A 14,547-nucleotide genomic window follows, 5' to 3' on the forward strand; every position below is an offset into this window, starting at 1 on the left:
AGGGGTTCAAATACCACCACAAGCACGATTCCTTGAAATGGAAACCCACGCCAACTGGTAACACATCCCATTCGTAATCGTCGCGCCCTTTTCCCTTTAAATACAAATGAATGCCGCCCAAACTCATCAGCCGACTTGACACCGAAAGCAACATGATCCGTTCCCTTCTCCTTGTCGTGGGCCTGGTGGCGGCCGCCTTCGCAGTGAGTACTTTGCTGCAGTTGCCACAAAATCACGATTGAGCTACGTTCTGAATGTTGGCCTCAGAATCTTAACGATAACATGTGAAAATCTAGCCCTCAGAGATTGTCGGTCGATTTATGTAGTTGGTCTATTTTAGCACCTTCAAAAAGCTGCCTTACAAAACGAATGTTTACCAGTCTCGAGCGAGAAAATGTTTGTGACGTTCTCACATGGTGACTTTCGGTGGGTCATCAATGCAGCTCACGCAACAGCAAGCACGCAAAATGTTCATTATTTTGAGCGCCAAAACACTCTTGAAAGATTTTTTTTTTAAAAAAATTTTTTACCCCCCTTTTTTTGTTTTATTTGTTAAATAAATTCCGTTGTACCGTATATTGGACTGGGTCCCTCCATTTTGAGCAGGACGACTACGCCTTCAACCAGATAGACAAAAAGGGGGGGGGCCCCCCGAAGGGGGCATTCGAGGGGGGGGCCTAAGCCCCCCGCCGGAGCGCTTCGCCGGCCCCGGCGGCCCTGGTGTTGTTGGCCCCCCCCGGACTGGGGAAGGGCTTCCCCCAAGGAAAACATGGTCCCCGCAAACTTTTCTTCGGCCTGAAGGGGGGAAATTTTCCCCAACAACCTGTGGCCACCGCGAGGCGTGCCTCGTGGACTCCATGAAAGTGCCTCTCAAGCCCGCACTCGAAGAGGTGCGTTGCAACAGCTCTCCACTGGTGACGTCAGGGTTTCAGTGTCACGCCGAACGGTTATTCAGTCAGAACACTGAGAATCCAAACGCTATGAGTATAGCGTCAATTGGTGCAATGCAAAAGCATTGCACATGAAGTGCAATGCCTCCCACTTTCCTATGCATTGGCATAGGGCAGTTTTGGTAAGCATTGCACCTACCGTCAACGGGGGTAACTTGGGACACTTTTTCACGTTTTTTAAACGCCAGAGGCAGATTCTCAACCTAGACCATTGTATCCTAACTATGTTAAAGTTTGACCCTTTCCCCATGATTTCATGCTTGTCTGGTTCATTTGCCTCGATTACATCTTTTCCCAAGGGGTCTCGAAAGAGTGTCCCAAGTTACCCCGTGCCCGGGGGGGTAATTTGGGGACAGTAGGTAATTAGCTACGTTCCCATGCATCTATTGATGTTAATGGACGTAAAAAATTTTAAAGTCACAACATGTAGACCAAGAATTCAGGCCTAGGAACTCTTGAAAACCGATATTGGACTATATCTAGGGCTCTACGTGGAACTCTCTTTTCTACTGGTATTTTCCAGGCATTTTCTGAAAATTTCAAAATATGGATTACCAGAAGACAAAACTGCAGAGCAAGGCATCTCTTTCCGTCATCAGCGTAAAATCCGAAGTTAAAGTTATGTCAGGGACCGGGTCAGTCAACACTTTGGAGGCTAGGACTGCTGGAAACAAGAGGAAAAGACTGTCCCAAGGTACCCCCCCTGGGGGGCACTGCCGCCTGACCAGCGGCGGTGTCGAGCACACAAATAAATTTAAAGCGAAAGAGGAAACAAGCAATGTGCCCCCACGACCTGCCACCTCGTCGTGGTCAGGGGGCCCAGAAACCGGGGCTTGCGCAAGCCCTGGGAAGCCAAGCGCAGGTCAAACAGACGGAACCTAGGCCCCTGCCATCTTCGTGCAGGGGCCGGCCTGCCTTCATGCAGGTGTTCCTTGAGCTTGTCCCTTTGGACAAGAGAAGCCGTGATTCAAGGACGTGCTTCAAGAAGGCGTCTCTCAGGACGCATGCACAGATGAAGGCCGTATGGCAGCAACGAAGAAGGTGCCGTGGACCAGGGGAAAGGGGCCCGTTGAGCACTAAAACCCAGAGGTCCGGAAAAAAGGTGAGATGAAGACGACAGTGTATCAGAGGACGAAGCCAAGGGATAAGACCATAAATAACGGATGGCAACAGATTGCAAAGAAATCCCGGAGGATGGGCAAACCAAGAGCTAACAGATTCCTGGCGAGGAATCGGGTAGGCTAAAGTGCGACGGCACAGGAGAAACCACCTTTGAAGCAGACGAAGAATCAGAGAAGCAAATCAAATGACAGGGTTTTTTAGTGGCGGTGAAATTCCCCACACTACCCAAAGGCAATAATCCAAGGATTGCACTGGGTGCCTACCCGAGCGGATGAACAAATAACTGAGACCGCGTGGACAAAAGAAACCACCTGGGATGGTTCCCAGGAGAACCGCAACCAGTCGGCAAGGGTTTTTCCCTGCGAGCTCAAAACAAAACGGTCACTTTTCATTCCTGGAGTCTAAAAACGAACTAAAGGCACACAAAAGCAGGGGGCCAGGACCCATAAAACGAACCAAGTAATGAGACCCAAAGGGGGGATAAACCAGACGGTATACATCGCCCCTTCAAACGAACCTAAATGAGCAAAAAAAAAAAAAAAAAAATGTCCCAAGGTACCCCGTGAAATTTCGATTTTTGATAAATTGAAGTCTGGACCGAAGATGGGAAAACTATAAACAACGCCCTTTTGCAAACGTTTTTGTCTGTGTATGATCTAAGAACCCAGAGAGAATAATCGGCCAAATCTGCATTTCATTGCTTGCACTAGGGTCAACTTGTCAATGTTCGACATATTTTGTCAAAAACCCTATTAAGTAGTTTCCCGTTTCTCAAATACTAATTGTGTTGTTATGCACCTTTTCAACCTTTCCGCGCGTGCCCTGAGGCCTCTGAAACAAAACCCTGCCGCGGGTTTGACGCTCGGAACCCCCGTCGCTGAATGGCAGCACCAACAAGCTGTACAGGGCAGACTGTCCCAAGTTACCCCCAGTGTCCCAAGTTACCCCCGTTGACGGTAAGGTGCAATATGGCTGTGGCATTGCACGTGTAGTGCGATATCTCAGCGCATTGCACCATACGTGCTACATTCATAGCGTTTGGAATCTGAGTGAATTTTTAAAATATTGACTATTTGTCGGACGAGACCACTGTGAGTTGATTTGAACGGCATTTGCAGGCCGACTACTCCGCCGAGCAGCGCGACGAGATCAGCAGCCGCATCGAGGTGTGCCTGTCCTCCATCCCCGAGACCCAGTACGCGACTCCCGCCTCGGACTGCCGCAACAACGCCCTGCTCCAGGCGGACGACGGCTACCCCAAGGAGACCCTCGTCGACTTCATCGTGCCCTGCCTCGAGGGCAAGAAGATCTCCGCCGCGGTCGTGGCCCAGGCCCAGACGTGCATCGCCGCGTCCCTTGCACAGCCCCTGTGATTTCCAAAGGGTTTCTCTTATCTGTGACGTGATGCAATTAATTGATGTTATGCAGAGTAAAATTGGTTCCATTCATTTTTGGCCCGCAAAGGATGAGTTTCGATGTGATATCAAAAAACCTATATAGCCCCAATCCGACTGACTGTTTCACTGACTCACTGACTCACTCACTCATCATAAAATGTTTGGGGTCAAGGAGTGGTCGTAGAGACTTGCGGTGTATTCCATTCGATTCCAAATTTTATGGAAAAAGGAAAAAAAAACACCCCAAAAAGTTGAAAATTCCTCACAGTTTTCGAGAAAACCCCACTCAATCTTAAAAAAGGGGACCGACCGACTGAAAATTTTTATTCGCCCTATCGATAGGTCTAGTCGAGACTTTTCCGAAACTGTGCCGTAATCGGGTCCCCGTCACCGGCAACATCCTCAAAATCATCAATGAAGAACCTATATCATCAAGAACCTATATATCAATCAAGAACCTATCCCCTTTGGGGCAGTAATAGTAGCTTAAATATATATATGGTCTAAAGCAGTTAAATAGACCCCCCCCAAAAAGCAGTACATTTACTTAGAAAATTTGTCTCTGGTCACCACGGACTTACCTAAAATACTTCGGTATGCGCCCCACTTATGCGGGGGTCTGGGGGCGGAGCCCCCAGCGAGCGTCGCGAGTAAGATTCATAAAGACACAAGTTGAGTTATCTCCTTTCGCCATTTTGTGCAAAGGAGTTATGTGGACTTCGGTTGAGTTACCTCCGTTTTCCGAAAAAATTTAGACCATAAAAGGGGCCAAGTTGAGTTATATCCATTTTTCATGTGGATTTTCTCCTAAACTTTTAGGAATTGGGTCAAACAAATTTTTTGTAATGATGCAAACCCTCCAGAGGCAAATAATAAGGTAAAAAGTCAATTTGGAGACAAGTCGAGTTATTTTCTTCTTCCGCTTCCTGGATCAAATGTTTTTCGAGCAAAGTCAATGGATATGGCGTACAGAGCCAACATCTGTTTTGCGATTGGGTATAGGTTTGGTCAAACAGTTCTAAATAAACCGCTTTACGGCGAGCGTGGAAAAGTCCTTTAACCAAAACCGCCGAGTTTCGGTGCACTCCACAAAAATTGTCCTGTCAACGCCGTTAATTTATTACCAATGTTTGCTGTTATGCAATTCACGGCGTTTGCTGTGAACTAGTTCACGGCGTTCATTGTGATCTCGGTTACAGTGTTCACTGTGATCTGGCCACAGTAAACGCCGTGAATTGGAGCCTGATTTGCAGTACTTCGATGCTCAGCGGCGTCAAACTCACAGTGTTTACTGTAGAACAGATCACAGTGAACACCGTGAACAAGATCACAGTGAATCGCGTGAGCAGATCACAGTAAACGCTGTGAGTTGACCTACAGTGAAAACTGGTAATAAATTAACGGCATTGACAGGACATTTTTGGTAGAGTGTGGCGACCCGAGTGGCGCTCCCGAGTGGCGCTGGAGTGGCGACTTCGCGGAATCAGTCCGACCAGTGCGCGCTCGCCGCTCGGCCGGCGGATCAAGGACTTTTCCGCGCTCCTGGGCGCCCGGCCGGCCGTTCTGCTCTCGCCGTACAGCGATTTATTTAGAACTGTTTAAACAAAACTATACTTATTTTTTGTAAGAGTATAGATTTAAGTTTGTCCACTAACCTAAGGGCAACACTCCACACAACTACGTATTCGTATTAGCAACAATAATACTTAGTATTTTTTAAGTAAGTACGACTAATTTCCTTTGTTAAATTATGTAAAAAAAAACAAAATGTCAGTACAATATTGAATATTTCTTAAGTAGTTCATTAAAGAAATACGTATTATGGTTGCAAAAATTGCTTGCATAGGTACTGAAAAAATAAGCAAAAAGTCAGTAACGTGCTGAGAGTGTTGTGTTTGGACGACTGGTCCAAAATCATCGAGGTTGTATGACAGCCTGACGTTGATTCTGTAAAGACCAAAACATCGTATGTCTCATCGTGTAACATTCTGAATTTGAAACCGTTAATGCGAGCGAACGGAGAGCCACATCACGAAACTGAGATCAGATTTGAAGTCCTCAGGAAATTTGCCTACTATTCAACTTGAAAAGCGTACATAGTGAGCTCTACCCGGAGCATGCCTGCAAGTACGCTCTAGCTAGCACATGCCTGCCAAGCATGCTCTCACTAGTGCATACATGCCGAACAAGAATCAATTGTAAGAGGGATCAAGTCAGCGTAATTCCCCTTAGTTTAAACAACTTAGATGGAAAAAGGAGCTTGGTCCAAAAAAGTATACGAACTCCCTGTGGTAACATACCGTCTGCACGACATTTCTCAGCAGGAAATTGGGTGTGTTTGACATAACAGGAACCAGCCACAAAATTATGTAAATAATAATAATTATTTTATTGAGTTCCACCGCCTGACGTCCTGTTGCCGTGGCTGTGCTGACCTGTCCCTGAACCGATCGTGCACATCGGTGTTTGTACGGTGTGGATAGATGATTCTCGTATGTAATATGTAATGTGGTAACCAAGATAACACCTTGAAAGGATAAAAGATGGGATTTTCTTTGCTCCATACGTATCATTAAAAGTGAAATTATGTCGTTGTTTTGAACATAATTTTTGGTTTGGTGAGACAGAAAGCTTGTCTGCTGAATCTCTTTCTTGTTTGATTCGTGAGTTAGGTTTTCTAAACCGAGAACTCGTTTTTTATGTCACTTAGCTTTTCAATTCCTACAGCCTGACGTTCAGTTTGCATTGCTTGTTTTATGTTATTGTTTTGATGTCGATAGTACACACACATCTTTCGTTTCACTCACAATCGTAGACCTGTCTCTTTTATTGTCTTAGAAACCTTTAAAAACATACTAAAAGTACTGAACGCTGTGTTTTTTTTAAAGTTTTCCTCAAAGTTGATATAAAGGGTCTTCATATTGTCCTTTTCACGCGCTAAAAACCTTACAAAGTATTTTGAGCATTCATGGTGCAAACCAATTTGCTTTCTTATACGAATATAAAGTTCTTAAATCATTAGGTATTGTCTTTGTGAGCTTCTGTATGCTCAAAATACTTTGATGCAACAAGCTGCTTTTCTATTTAAGGCCTCAAATAGTTTGTAAGGCTTTCCCAGTGCAGATTTTATTGTGTGGCTGGTTCCCGTTATGTACCACAGAAATACGGACTCTATGCAGACCTCAGCTCCTCTTGAATTTTCCCCAAATTCCACCTTGTTTGGGAGAACTAAGTTAACATGGTTCCGTCATCAATGTCAACGTTAAGATTTACATCACAGAAACCGTCTACAGAAGGATGCTTGCGCTTTTGATAATTTTCAGTTATTTCCTAGGCTTCCTCGACAGAAATGCAACTGCATCATTCATCTGATTGCATTAAGTTTACCCTTGCAAACAGTTTTTCGTTTCTCCTGAAAAATGATGAAAATTGAGTTATCCCCTTCTTCCGGTTTATGGATCAAGTATTTTGAGCATTCATAGTACCAAAAACTAAGTTACTTTGTTGCACGAAGAAAAAGTTAGTAAATTACGAAGTAGTTTCTTTGAAGGCTTATGTATGCTCCAAAATACTTTGTTTCAACAAGCTGCTTTTCTTAGCAAGGCCTCAAGTGGTTTGTAAGGTTTTCTCAGTGCAGACTTGATTGTGTGGCTGGTTCCTGTTATGTCAAACACACCCAATTTCCTGCTGACAAATGCCGTGCAGACGGTATGTTACCACAGGGAGTTCGTATATTTTTTTGGACCAAGCTCCTTTTTCCATCTAAGTTGTTTAAACTAAGGGGAATTACGCTGACTTGATCCCTTTTACAATTGATTCTTTTTCGGCATGTATGCACTAGTGAGAGCATGCTTGGCAGGCATGCGCTAGCTAGAGCGTACTTGCAGGCATGCTCCGGGTAGAGCTCACTATGTACGCTTTTCAAGTTGAATAGTAGGCAAATTTCCTGAGGACTTCAAATCTGATCTCAGTTTCGTGATGTGGCTCTCCGTTCGCTCGCATTAACGGTTTCAAATTCAGAATGTTACACGATGAGACATACGATGTTTTGGTCTTTACAGAATCAACGTCAGGCTGTCATACAACCTCGATGATTTTGGACCAGTCGTCCAAACACAACACTCTCAGCACGTTACTGACCTTTTGCTTATTTTTTCGGTACCTATGCAAGCAATTTTTGCAACCACAAAACGTACTTCTTTAATGAACTACTTAAGAAATATTCAATATTGTACTGACATTTTGGTTTTTTTTTACATAATTTAACAAAGGAAATTAGTCGTACTTACTTAAAAAATACTAAGTATTATTGTTGCTAATACGAATACGTAGTTGTGTGGAGTGTTGCCCTTAGGTTAGTGGACAAACTTAAATCTATACTCTTACAAAAAATAAGTATAGTTTTGGTTAAACAGTTCTAAATAAATCGCTGTACGGCGAGAGCAGAACGGCCGGCCGGGCGCCCAGGAGCGCGGAAAAGTCCTTGATCCCTAATCCGCCGGCCGAGCGGCGAGCGCGCACTGGTCGGTCGCCACTGATTCCGCGAAGTCGCCACCCGCGCCACTCGGGTCGCCACACTTTCCCAAAAAATGTCCTGTAAATGCCTTTAAATTTATTACCAGTTTTCACTGTAGGTCAACTCACAGCGTTTACTGTGATCTGCTCACGCGATTCACTGTGATCTTGTTCACGGTGTTCACTGTGATCTGGTCTACAGTAACACTGTGAGTTTGACGCCGCTGAGCATCGAAGTACTGCAAATCAGGCTCCAATTCACGGCGTTTACTGTGGCCAGATCACGGGATCACTGTAACCGAGATCACAATGAACGCCGTGAACTAGTTCACAGCAAACGCCGTGAATTGCATAACAGCAAACTTTGGTAATAAATTAACGGCGTTGACAGGACAATTTTTGTGGAGTGCACCGAAACTCGGCGGTTTTGGTTAAAGGATTTTTCCACGCTCGCCGTAAAGCGGTTTATTTAGAACTGTTTGCCCAAAAACTATACCCAATCGCAAAACAGATGTTGGCTCTGTACGCCATACCCATTGACTTTGCTCGAAAAACATTTGATCCAGGAAGCGGAAGAAGAAAAAACTCGACTTGTCCCCAAAATTGACTTTTTACCTTATTATTGTCCCTTTGGATGGTTTGCATCATTACACCAAATTGTTTGACCCAATTCCTAAAAGTTTAGGAGAAAATCCACATAAAAAATGGATATAACTCAATTTGGCCCCCTTTTATGGTCTAAATTTTTTCGGAAAAGGAGGTAACTCAACCGAAGTCCACATAACTCCTTTGCACAAAATGGCGAAAGGAGATAACTCAACTTGTGTCTTTATGAATCTTACTCGCGACGCTCGCGGGGGGCTCCCCCCCCAGACCCCCGCATAAGTGGGGCGCATACCGAAGTATTTTAGGTAAGTCCGTGGTGACCAGAGAAAAATTTTCTAAGTAAATGTACTGCTTCTTTTGGGGGGTCTATTTAACTGCTTTAGACCATATATATATTAAGCTACTATTACTGCCCAAGGAGATAGGTTCTTGATTGATATATAGGTTCTTGATGGTATAGGTTCTTCATTGATGATTTTGAGGATGTTGCCGGTGACGGGGACCCGATTACGGCACAGTTTCGGAAAAGTCTCGACTAGACCTATCGATAGGGCGAATAAAAATTTTCAGTCGGTCGGTCCCCTTTTTTAAGATTGAGTGGGTTTGCTCAAAATGTGAGGAATTTTCAACTTTTGGGATGTTTTTCCATTTTTCCCCAAAATTGGAATCGAATGGAAAAAACCCCCAAGTCTCTCGACCACTCCTTGACCCCAAAAATTTATATGAGTGAGTGAGTGAGTCAGTGAGTCAGTGAAACAGTCAGTCGGATTGGGGCTATATAGGTTCTTGATATCACATCGAAACTCATCCTTTGCGGGCCAAAAATGAATGGAACCAATTTTACTCTGCATAACATCAATTAATTGCATCACGTCACAGATAAGAGAAACCCTTTGGAAATCACAGGGGGTGTGCAAGGGACGCGGCGATGCACGTCTGGGCCCGGGCCCCGACCGCGGCGGAGATCTTCTTGCCCTCGAGGCAGGGCACGATGAAGTCGACGAGGGTCTCCCTTGGGGGAGCCCTCGTCCGCATGGCCCAGGGCGTGGTTGCGGCAGTCCGAGGCGGGATCCGCGTACGGGGGCTCGGGGGTGGAGGACAGGCACACCTCGATGCGGCTGCTGATCTCGTCGCCGCTCGGCGGAGTAGTCGGCCTGCAAATGCCGTTCAAATCAACTCACAGTGGGCTCGTCCGACAAATAGTCAATATTTTAAAAATTCACTCAGATTTCAAACGCTATGAATGTAGCACGTATGGTGCAATGCGCTGAGATATCGCACTACACGTGCAATGCCACAGCCATATTGCACCTTAGGTGCAATGCTTACCAAAACTGCCCTATGCCAATGCATAGGAAAGTGGGGCATTGCACCAATTGACGCCATACTCATAGCGTTTTGGGTTCTCAGTGTTCTGACTGAATAACCGTTCGGCGTGACACTGAAACCCTGACGTCACCACTGGAGAGCTGTTGCAACGAACGCACCTCTTCGAGTGCGGGCTTGAGAGGCACGGCCATGGAGTCCACGAGGCACTCCTCCACGGTGGCCACAGTGTCGTTGGGAACATTCCTCTCCTTCAGGCACGAAGCAACGTCAGCGGGCACCATGTCCTGGGCGAGGCCGCCCACCCGGCTCCAGCGGGTCTCCATCAGGCACATGCCGGCGGGGAGTTCGAAGCTGCTCTGGTCCTTGACGGGCTTGAGGCACACCTCGATGCGCTCGGCCATCTCGTATATCTGGTTGAAGGCGTAGTCGTCCTGCTCAAAATGGAGGGACACCAGTCCCAAAAAACGGTACAACGGAATTTATCTTAACAAATAGAGACAAAAAGAAATAAAAATGTTACTAAAGAAAAATCTTTCAAGAGTGTTTTGGGGCTCAAAAAAATGAACATTTTGCAGTGACTTGCTGTTGCGTGAGCTGCATTGATGACCCACCGAAAGTCACCATGTGAGAACGTCACAAACATTTTCTCGCTCGAGACTGGTAAACATTCGTTTTTTAAGGCAGCTTTGTGAAGCTGCTAACTAGACCAACTACATAAATCGACCGACAATCTCTGATGGCTAGATTTTCACATGTTATCGTTAAGATTCTGAGGCAAGCATTCAGAACGTAGCTCAATCGTGATTTTGTGGCAACTGCAGCAAAGTACTCACTGCGAAGGCGGCCGCCACCAGGCCCACGACAAGGAGAAGGGAACGGATCATGTTGCTGCGGTGTCAAGTCGAAGCTGATTGAGTGGACGGCATTCATTTGTATTTAAAGGAAACGGGCGCGACGATTACGAATGGGATGTGTTACCAGTTGGCGTGGTTTCCATTTCAAGGAATCGTGCTTGTGGTGGCATTTGAACGCCCTGAGCACACATGGAGGCAAACAAAAGCGATGCCGCAGACCGCGGTAACTTGAGACACGGCATCAAAGTCGTTAGGCATCTCATGTTACGTCGGTTTGCGATGCGCGCGATGGTGCTAAACTGGCTCACTGCTCTTCTTGTTTTCTTTGTGGCAATAAAAGGGTTTTCTCGGTAATCGAGCCACTTGCGCCACGTGTTTTACCTCGTCACTGCACAGTAGGCCAGAAGACCAGCATACACTGTTAAAATTATTCGTAAAGTTACGAAGAAATTGAAAACAATAGTTCCGTAAACTTACGACCCTAAGTCGTTCTAGGGAGAACGAATAAAGAACCGTTCACAAACAACAAATGTCATCTACTATCAATACGGATAAATCATCGTTGCAATAGGATCAGTTCGTAGAAATACAATGGAACCATATCAAAACGAACAAATCGTTAAGAAACGATATGCCTTCAAAAAACAAAATTAATGTCGTTCTTCAACGACATAATTTAAAAAACTCGTCTCAGATATAATGTTCCTAAAACCGAGAATAATTGGCTGAGCGATAGCGAAGCCCTTGCCGTGTTTGGGCGCGCTGAAAAGTGACTGGTCGTGCGTCTGTCTGTCTGTCTGTCTGTCTGTTTGTACTCACCAACGATTCTCAGCAACTACATTGGCTTTAGGTCCCAAATTTTGTATTTCGTGTCACCTTAGTTCCCCCCAACACGAGTTTGTTTCAAATCGTTGTTTAGTATCGTTTGAAATATTCAAAACATATTTTTGAATCAGGTTATTAGCATGGTTAGGTTGGCAGCACACACACCAATTTCTCATACCTGCGGCCGCGGCTCTGAAATACGGGACAGAAGCAAAAGCAAATAAAACAAAATAACGAGCAGAAGGGTTTGGAAATGAGATCGGCCATAGTTTTTCAACATTCTAGAATGATTAAAACCCTTTTGGAGTATCAACACAGCGAAATATGGAGAATGGAAGTGAAAATGATTTACGTCTTTCGTTCCCCTCGCCCCCCTCCCCCGTTAGAGGGGAATCTTCTTCAGGTCAGTGCACTTTGACAGAGCATTGTAGAAAGAATGTTTTTATTTTGACCTTTTGTATTGTGGGCATCTACATATTTCATTTTCCATAGTGTCATCCTCTTTTTTAAATTTTCATAGTAGATGAAATCAGGGAAATGCATAAATAACTTGTGTTGAAATTAGCAGGCATACTTAGTTTGGACTCGACAAATACATTCTATTTCAATGCTGCAAGCTGACAATAGTGCAAAAGTACTAACATGTGTTTATTATTAGAATCAATGTATGGTTGTGTATATTTAATCCTAATAGAGTTTGAATTGATATTGGGTTCAAGGAGACGGCTCAGGTTTTGAGCGGTGAGTGAATTAGTGATTCGATTTATGGAGACGATTCCTTTAACTTCACCTAAGTTAATATAACTGGTACTACTCAGTATTGTTTACATAAGTAAGATAAATTATGTCGGTTCATTAAGTTTCGGGTAGCCTTGGCATTGGACTCTATGTGGCAAATCACTGGATTTGACAATAATTGGTCCCCGTTAACTGGTTCAGATCAGGCTCTGCCCTAAACTGACTCTCAATATTAACTGTGATAACATGTTCCAATCAATATTGTTTTATTCACTGGTTCACAATGAAAGAAGGGCAAAATGTTTCTTAAATATTACTTATAAAATTGTGAATTCATTAGTTAAGGAAAAAAAGATATCGAATAGTGACCCAAGCATACGAGTAGCCAATTAAGCGATTCAATGCTGGCAATTAAATGTTACTCGACTGAGGGATTCGCATTGGTGTGGCAGCAGGGAATTGGTGACGACAGAGGGTGCTTCATGAAAACAAATAGGAACAATATACAGAAATTGAGTCTTAAGTATTGTATGTAGTTTTCAGTGTACTAGTCACAAAAACTACATTAATTTCAATGCCAATCCTAAATTTTCATCTAGCTACGCAATTTGGGGCCAGACTTTCCAAGTTGAGATTTATGTCTTTCCCTGTAGTTTTCAGTGCGCTGACCTCAATATTGACATCTTAATTGTCCTCTGACTTTTAACACCAGACCTATATTTTCATCCCATATGAGGTCATTTTGGACCAAAAATTTCAAGTCAAGTTTTATATTGTTTCCTGCAGTTTTTGATGTGCTGAACCCAAAAATGACTTTCAAATTTTACTCAGACTCACACTTACGCGAATTTTGACCAATTTCGGACCAAAATTTTTAAATCGAGTTTGACGTTGATCCCAGCAGTTTTTGGTGTGCTGATAACGAAAATCACTCCCATTTCGACTCCAGACTTATATTTTCATCCCAAATTAGGTCATTTTGGACCAAAATTTTCAAGTCGAGTTTTATATTGTCTCCTGCAGTTTTTGGTGTGCTGAACTCAAAAATGACCACCAAACTTTTCCCAGACTCACATTTAACCGAATTTTCACCAATTTTGGACCAAAATTTTTATATTGAGTTTGACATTGGTTCCAGCAGTTTTTTGTGTTCTGATAACGAAAATCACTTCAATTTGTACCCTCCTGGTCTAAAGTTCACTCAATATAAGCCCATAAGTTGCACATTTCGTCTACTCAAGCAAAGTCCAAAGTGCACAAACTATGTCAATTCGCTTCGCTCAGCCACACTACGCGCCCAGACTAAACGGCGCGTACCCCTAGTTATTGAAATTGAGGAGTCTTGATGGTAGGGACTGCTTTGATAGCAGACTGAAAGTCACTCTTTCAGTCAAGAAATCAGTCAACCATGCAGTTCATGAAGTCATGGAGAAGCCCTCACATGAAATCACTTACAGTTTGAAAGCCTCGAGGTGTGATGTGACGGGTGAATGCGGCTAGGGGGAAAAGATTCATCCAAATCCATTTTGATGTTGTGCTGCTTTTCGCCAGGGCGTCCATCTTGTAGTCAGGTAAAATCCTTGTTCACTGTTCACTTCACTGGAAGTTCTGCCACAGAACTTCCGTCCCCAAAATGTGTCATGGCATAATAAACAGCGGTGGGACATCACGTAAGTCACTTAAGTCCAAGTCCAAGTACACAACAACAGTCCTTTAGAACGCGAAGAGAAACGAAGGCCTATCTTCTGAAACTTGTGTGCCAAAACTTCAAAACCAACTACAAAGTTCGAAAACAAACAACAGTCGAAAGCCGAAAATCAGCTGATTGAGTGTGAATAATGATTCGGTTCAGTAACCAATAGGAGCCGGGCAGCGGGGGTGAACTGAGCGGCCAAGACTGGCACTGGTTTTGTTCTTGTTCTTGCTATTGTTGTGACGTCAGTACCAAAAATCCTGTAGGGCCAACAGGCAACAATAAAATCGTAGCGTTCTCTCGCTTTTCCCACAGTAATAAATCGAAGACGTTACAAAAGGTATTTCTCACTCCCATTCAACAGCACATGAAAAATCCCACAAAAAACGAGTACATTTCTGTCAGCTTTGTGAATCTTTTTGATGTAGTGTACAGGAAGATTCGTCGCGGGAGTGTGGTGTGCTTGCAGACGCCGGCAAACCTTTATGTGTAAACAACGTTTGTGGCGAAATATATTG

At 44.2% G+C, this 14,547-nt stretch overlaps 2 protein-coding genes across 2 annotated transcripts in view; one reads left to right on the plus strand and one right to left on the minus strand.

Annotated features, from left to right (window-relative positions):
• LOC117648003 overlaps positions 1-3,538 on the plus strand; it is a 68,256-nt gene extending 64,718 nt beyond the window's left edge. Inside the window, exon 3 of the mRNA XM_034390075.1 lies at positions 3,191-3,538. Within this exon, the coding sequence (XP_034245966.1) occupies positions 3,191-3,445 (255 nt within the window). The 3' untranslated portion in view covers positions 3,446-3,538. The remainder of the gene's footprint in view (positions 1-3,190) is intronic.
• A 5,065-nt stretch (positions 3,539-8,603) lies between these two features.
• LOC117647835 lies at positions 8,604-11,043 on the minus strand. Its single transcript, XM_034389807.1, has 4 exons — positions 10,753-11,043; positions 10,078-10,350; positions 9,670-9,744; positions 8,604-8,657 (listed from the first exon to the last, which is right to left on the minus strand). The coding sequence occupies exons 1-4, from the start codon at positions 10,801-10,803 to the stop codon at positions 8,604-8,606; spliced, it is 453 nt and encodes a 150-aa protein (XP_034245698.1). The 5' UTR covers positions 10,804-11,043.
• Between the last annotated feature and the right edge of the window lie 3,504 nt (positions 11,044-14,547).

The sequence above is a fragment of the Thrips palmi genome, unplaced genomic scaffold (genome assembly GCF_012932325.1).
Source record: "Thrips palmi isolate BJ-2018 unplaced genomic scaffold, TpBJ-2018v1 HiC_scaffold_3, whole genome shotgun sequence".
In the NCBI taxonomy this organism is placed as follows: Eukaryota; Metazoa; Arthropoda; class Insecta; order Thysanoptera; family Thripidae; genus Thrips; species Thrips palmi.

Coding starts and splice junctions, on each gene's coding strand:
- LOC117647835 (XM_034389807.1), bottom strand. CDS start 10,803: ATGATCCGTTCCCTTCTCCTTGTCGTGGGCCTGGTGGCGGCCGCCTTC. Junction 9,745..10,077: donor TCAAGCCCGCACTCGAAGAG/GTGCGTTCGTTG, acceptor CGGCATTTGCAG/GCCGACTACTCCGCCGAGCG. Junction 8,658..9,669: donor TCCTCCACCCCCGAGCCCCC/GTACGCGGATCC, acceptor CTAAACTTTTAG/GAATTGGGTCAAACAATTTG.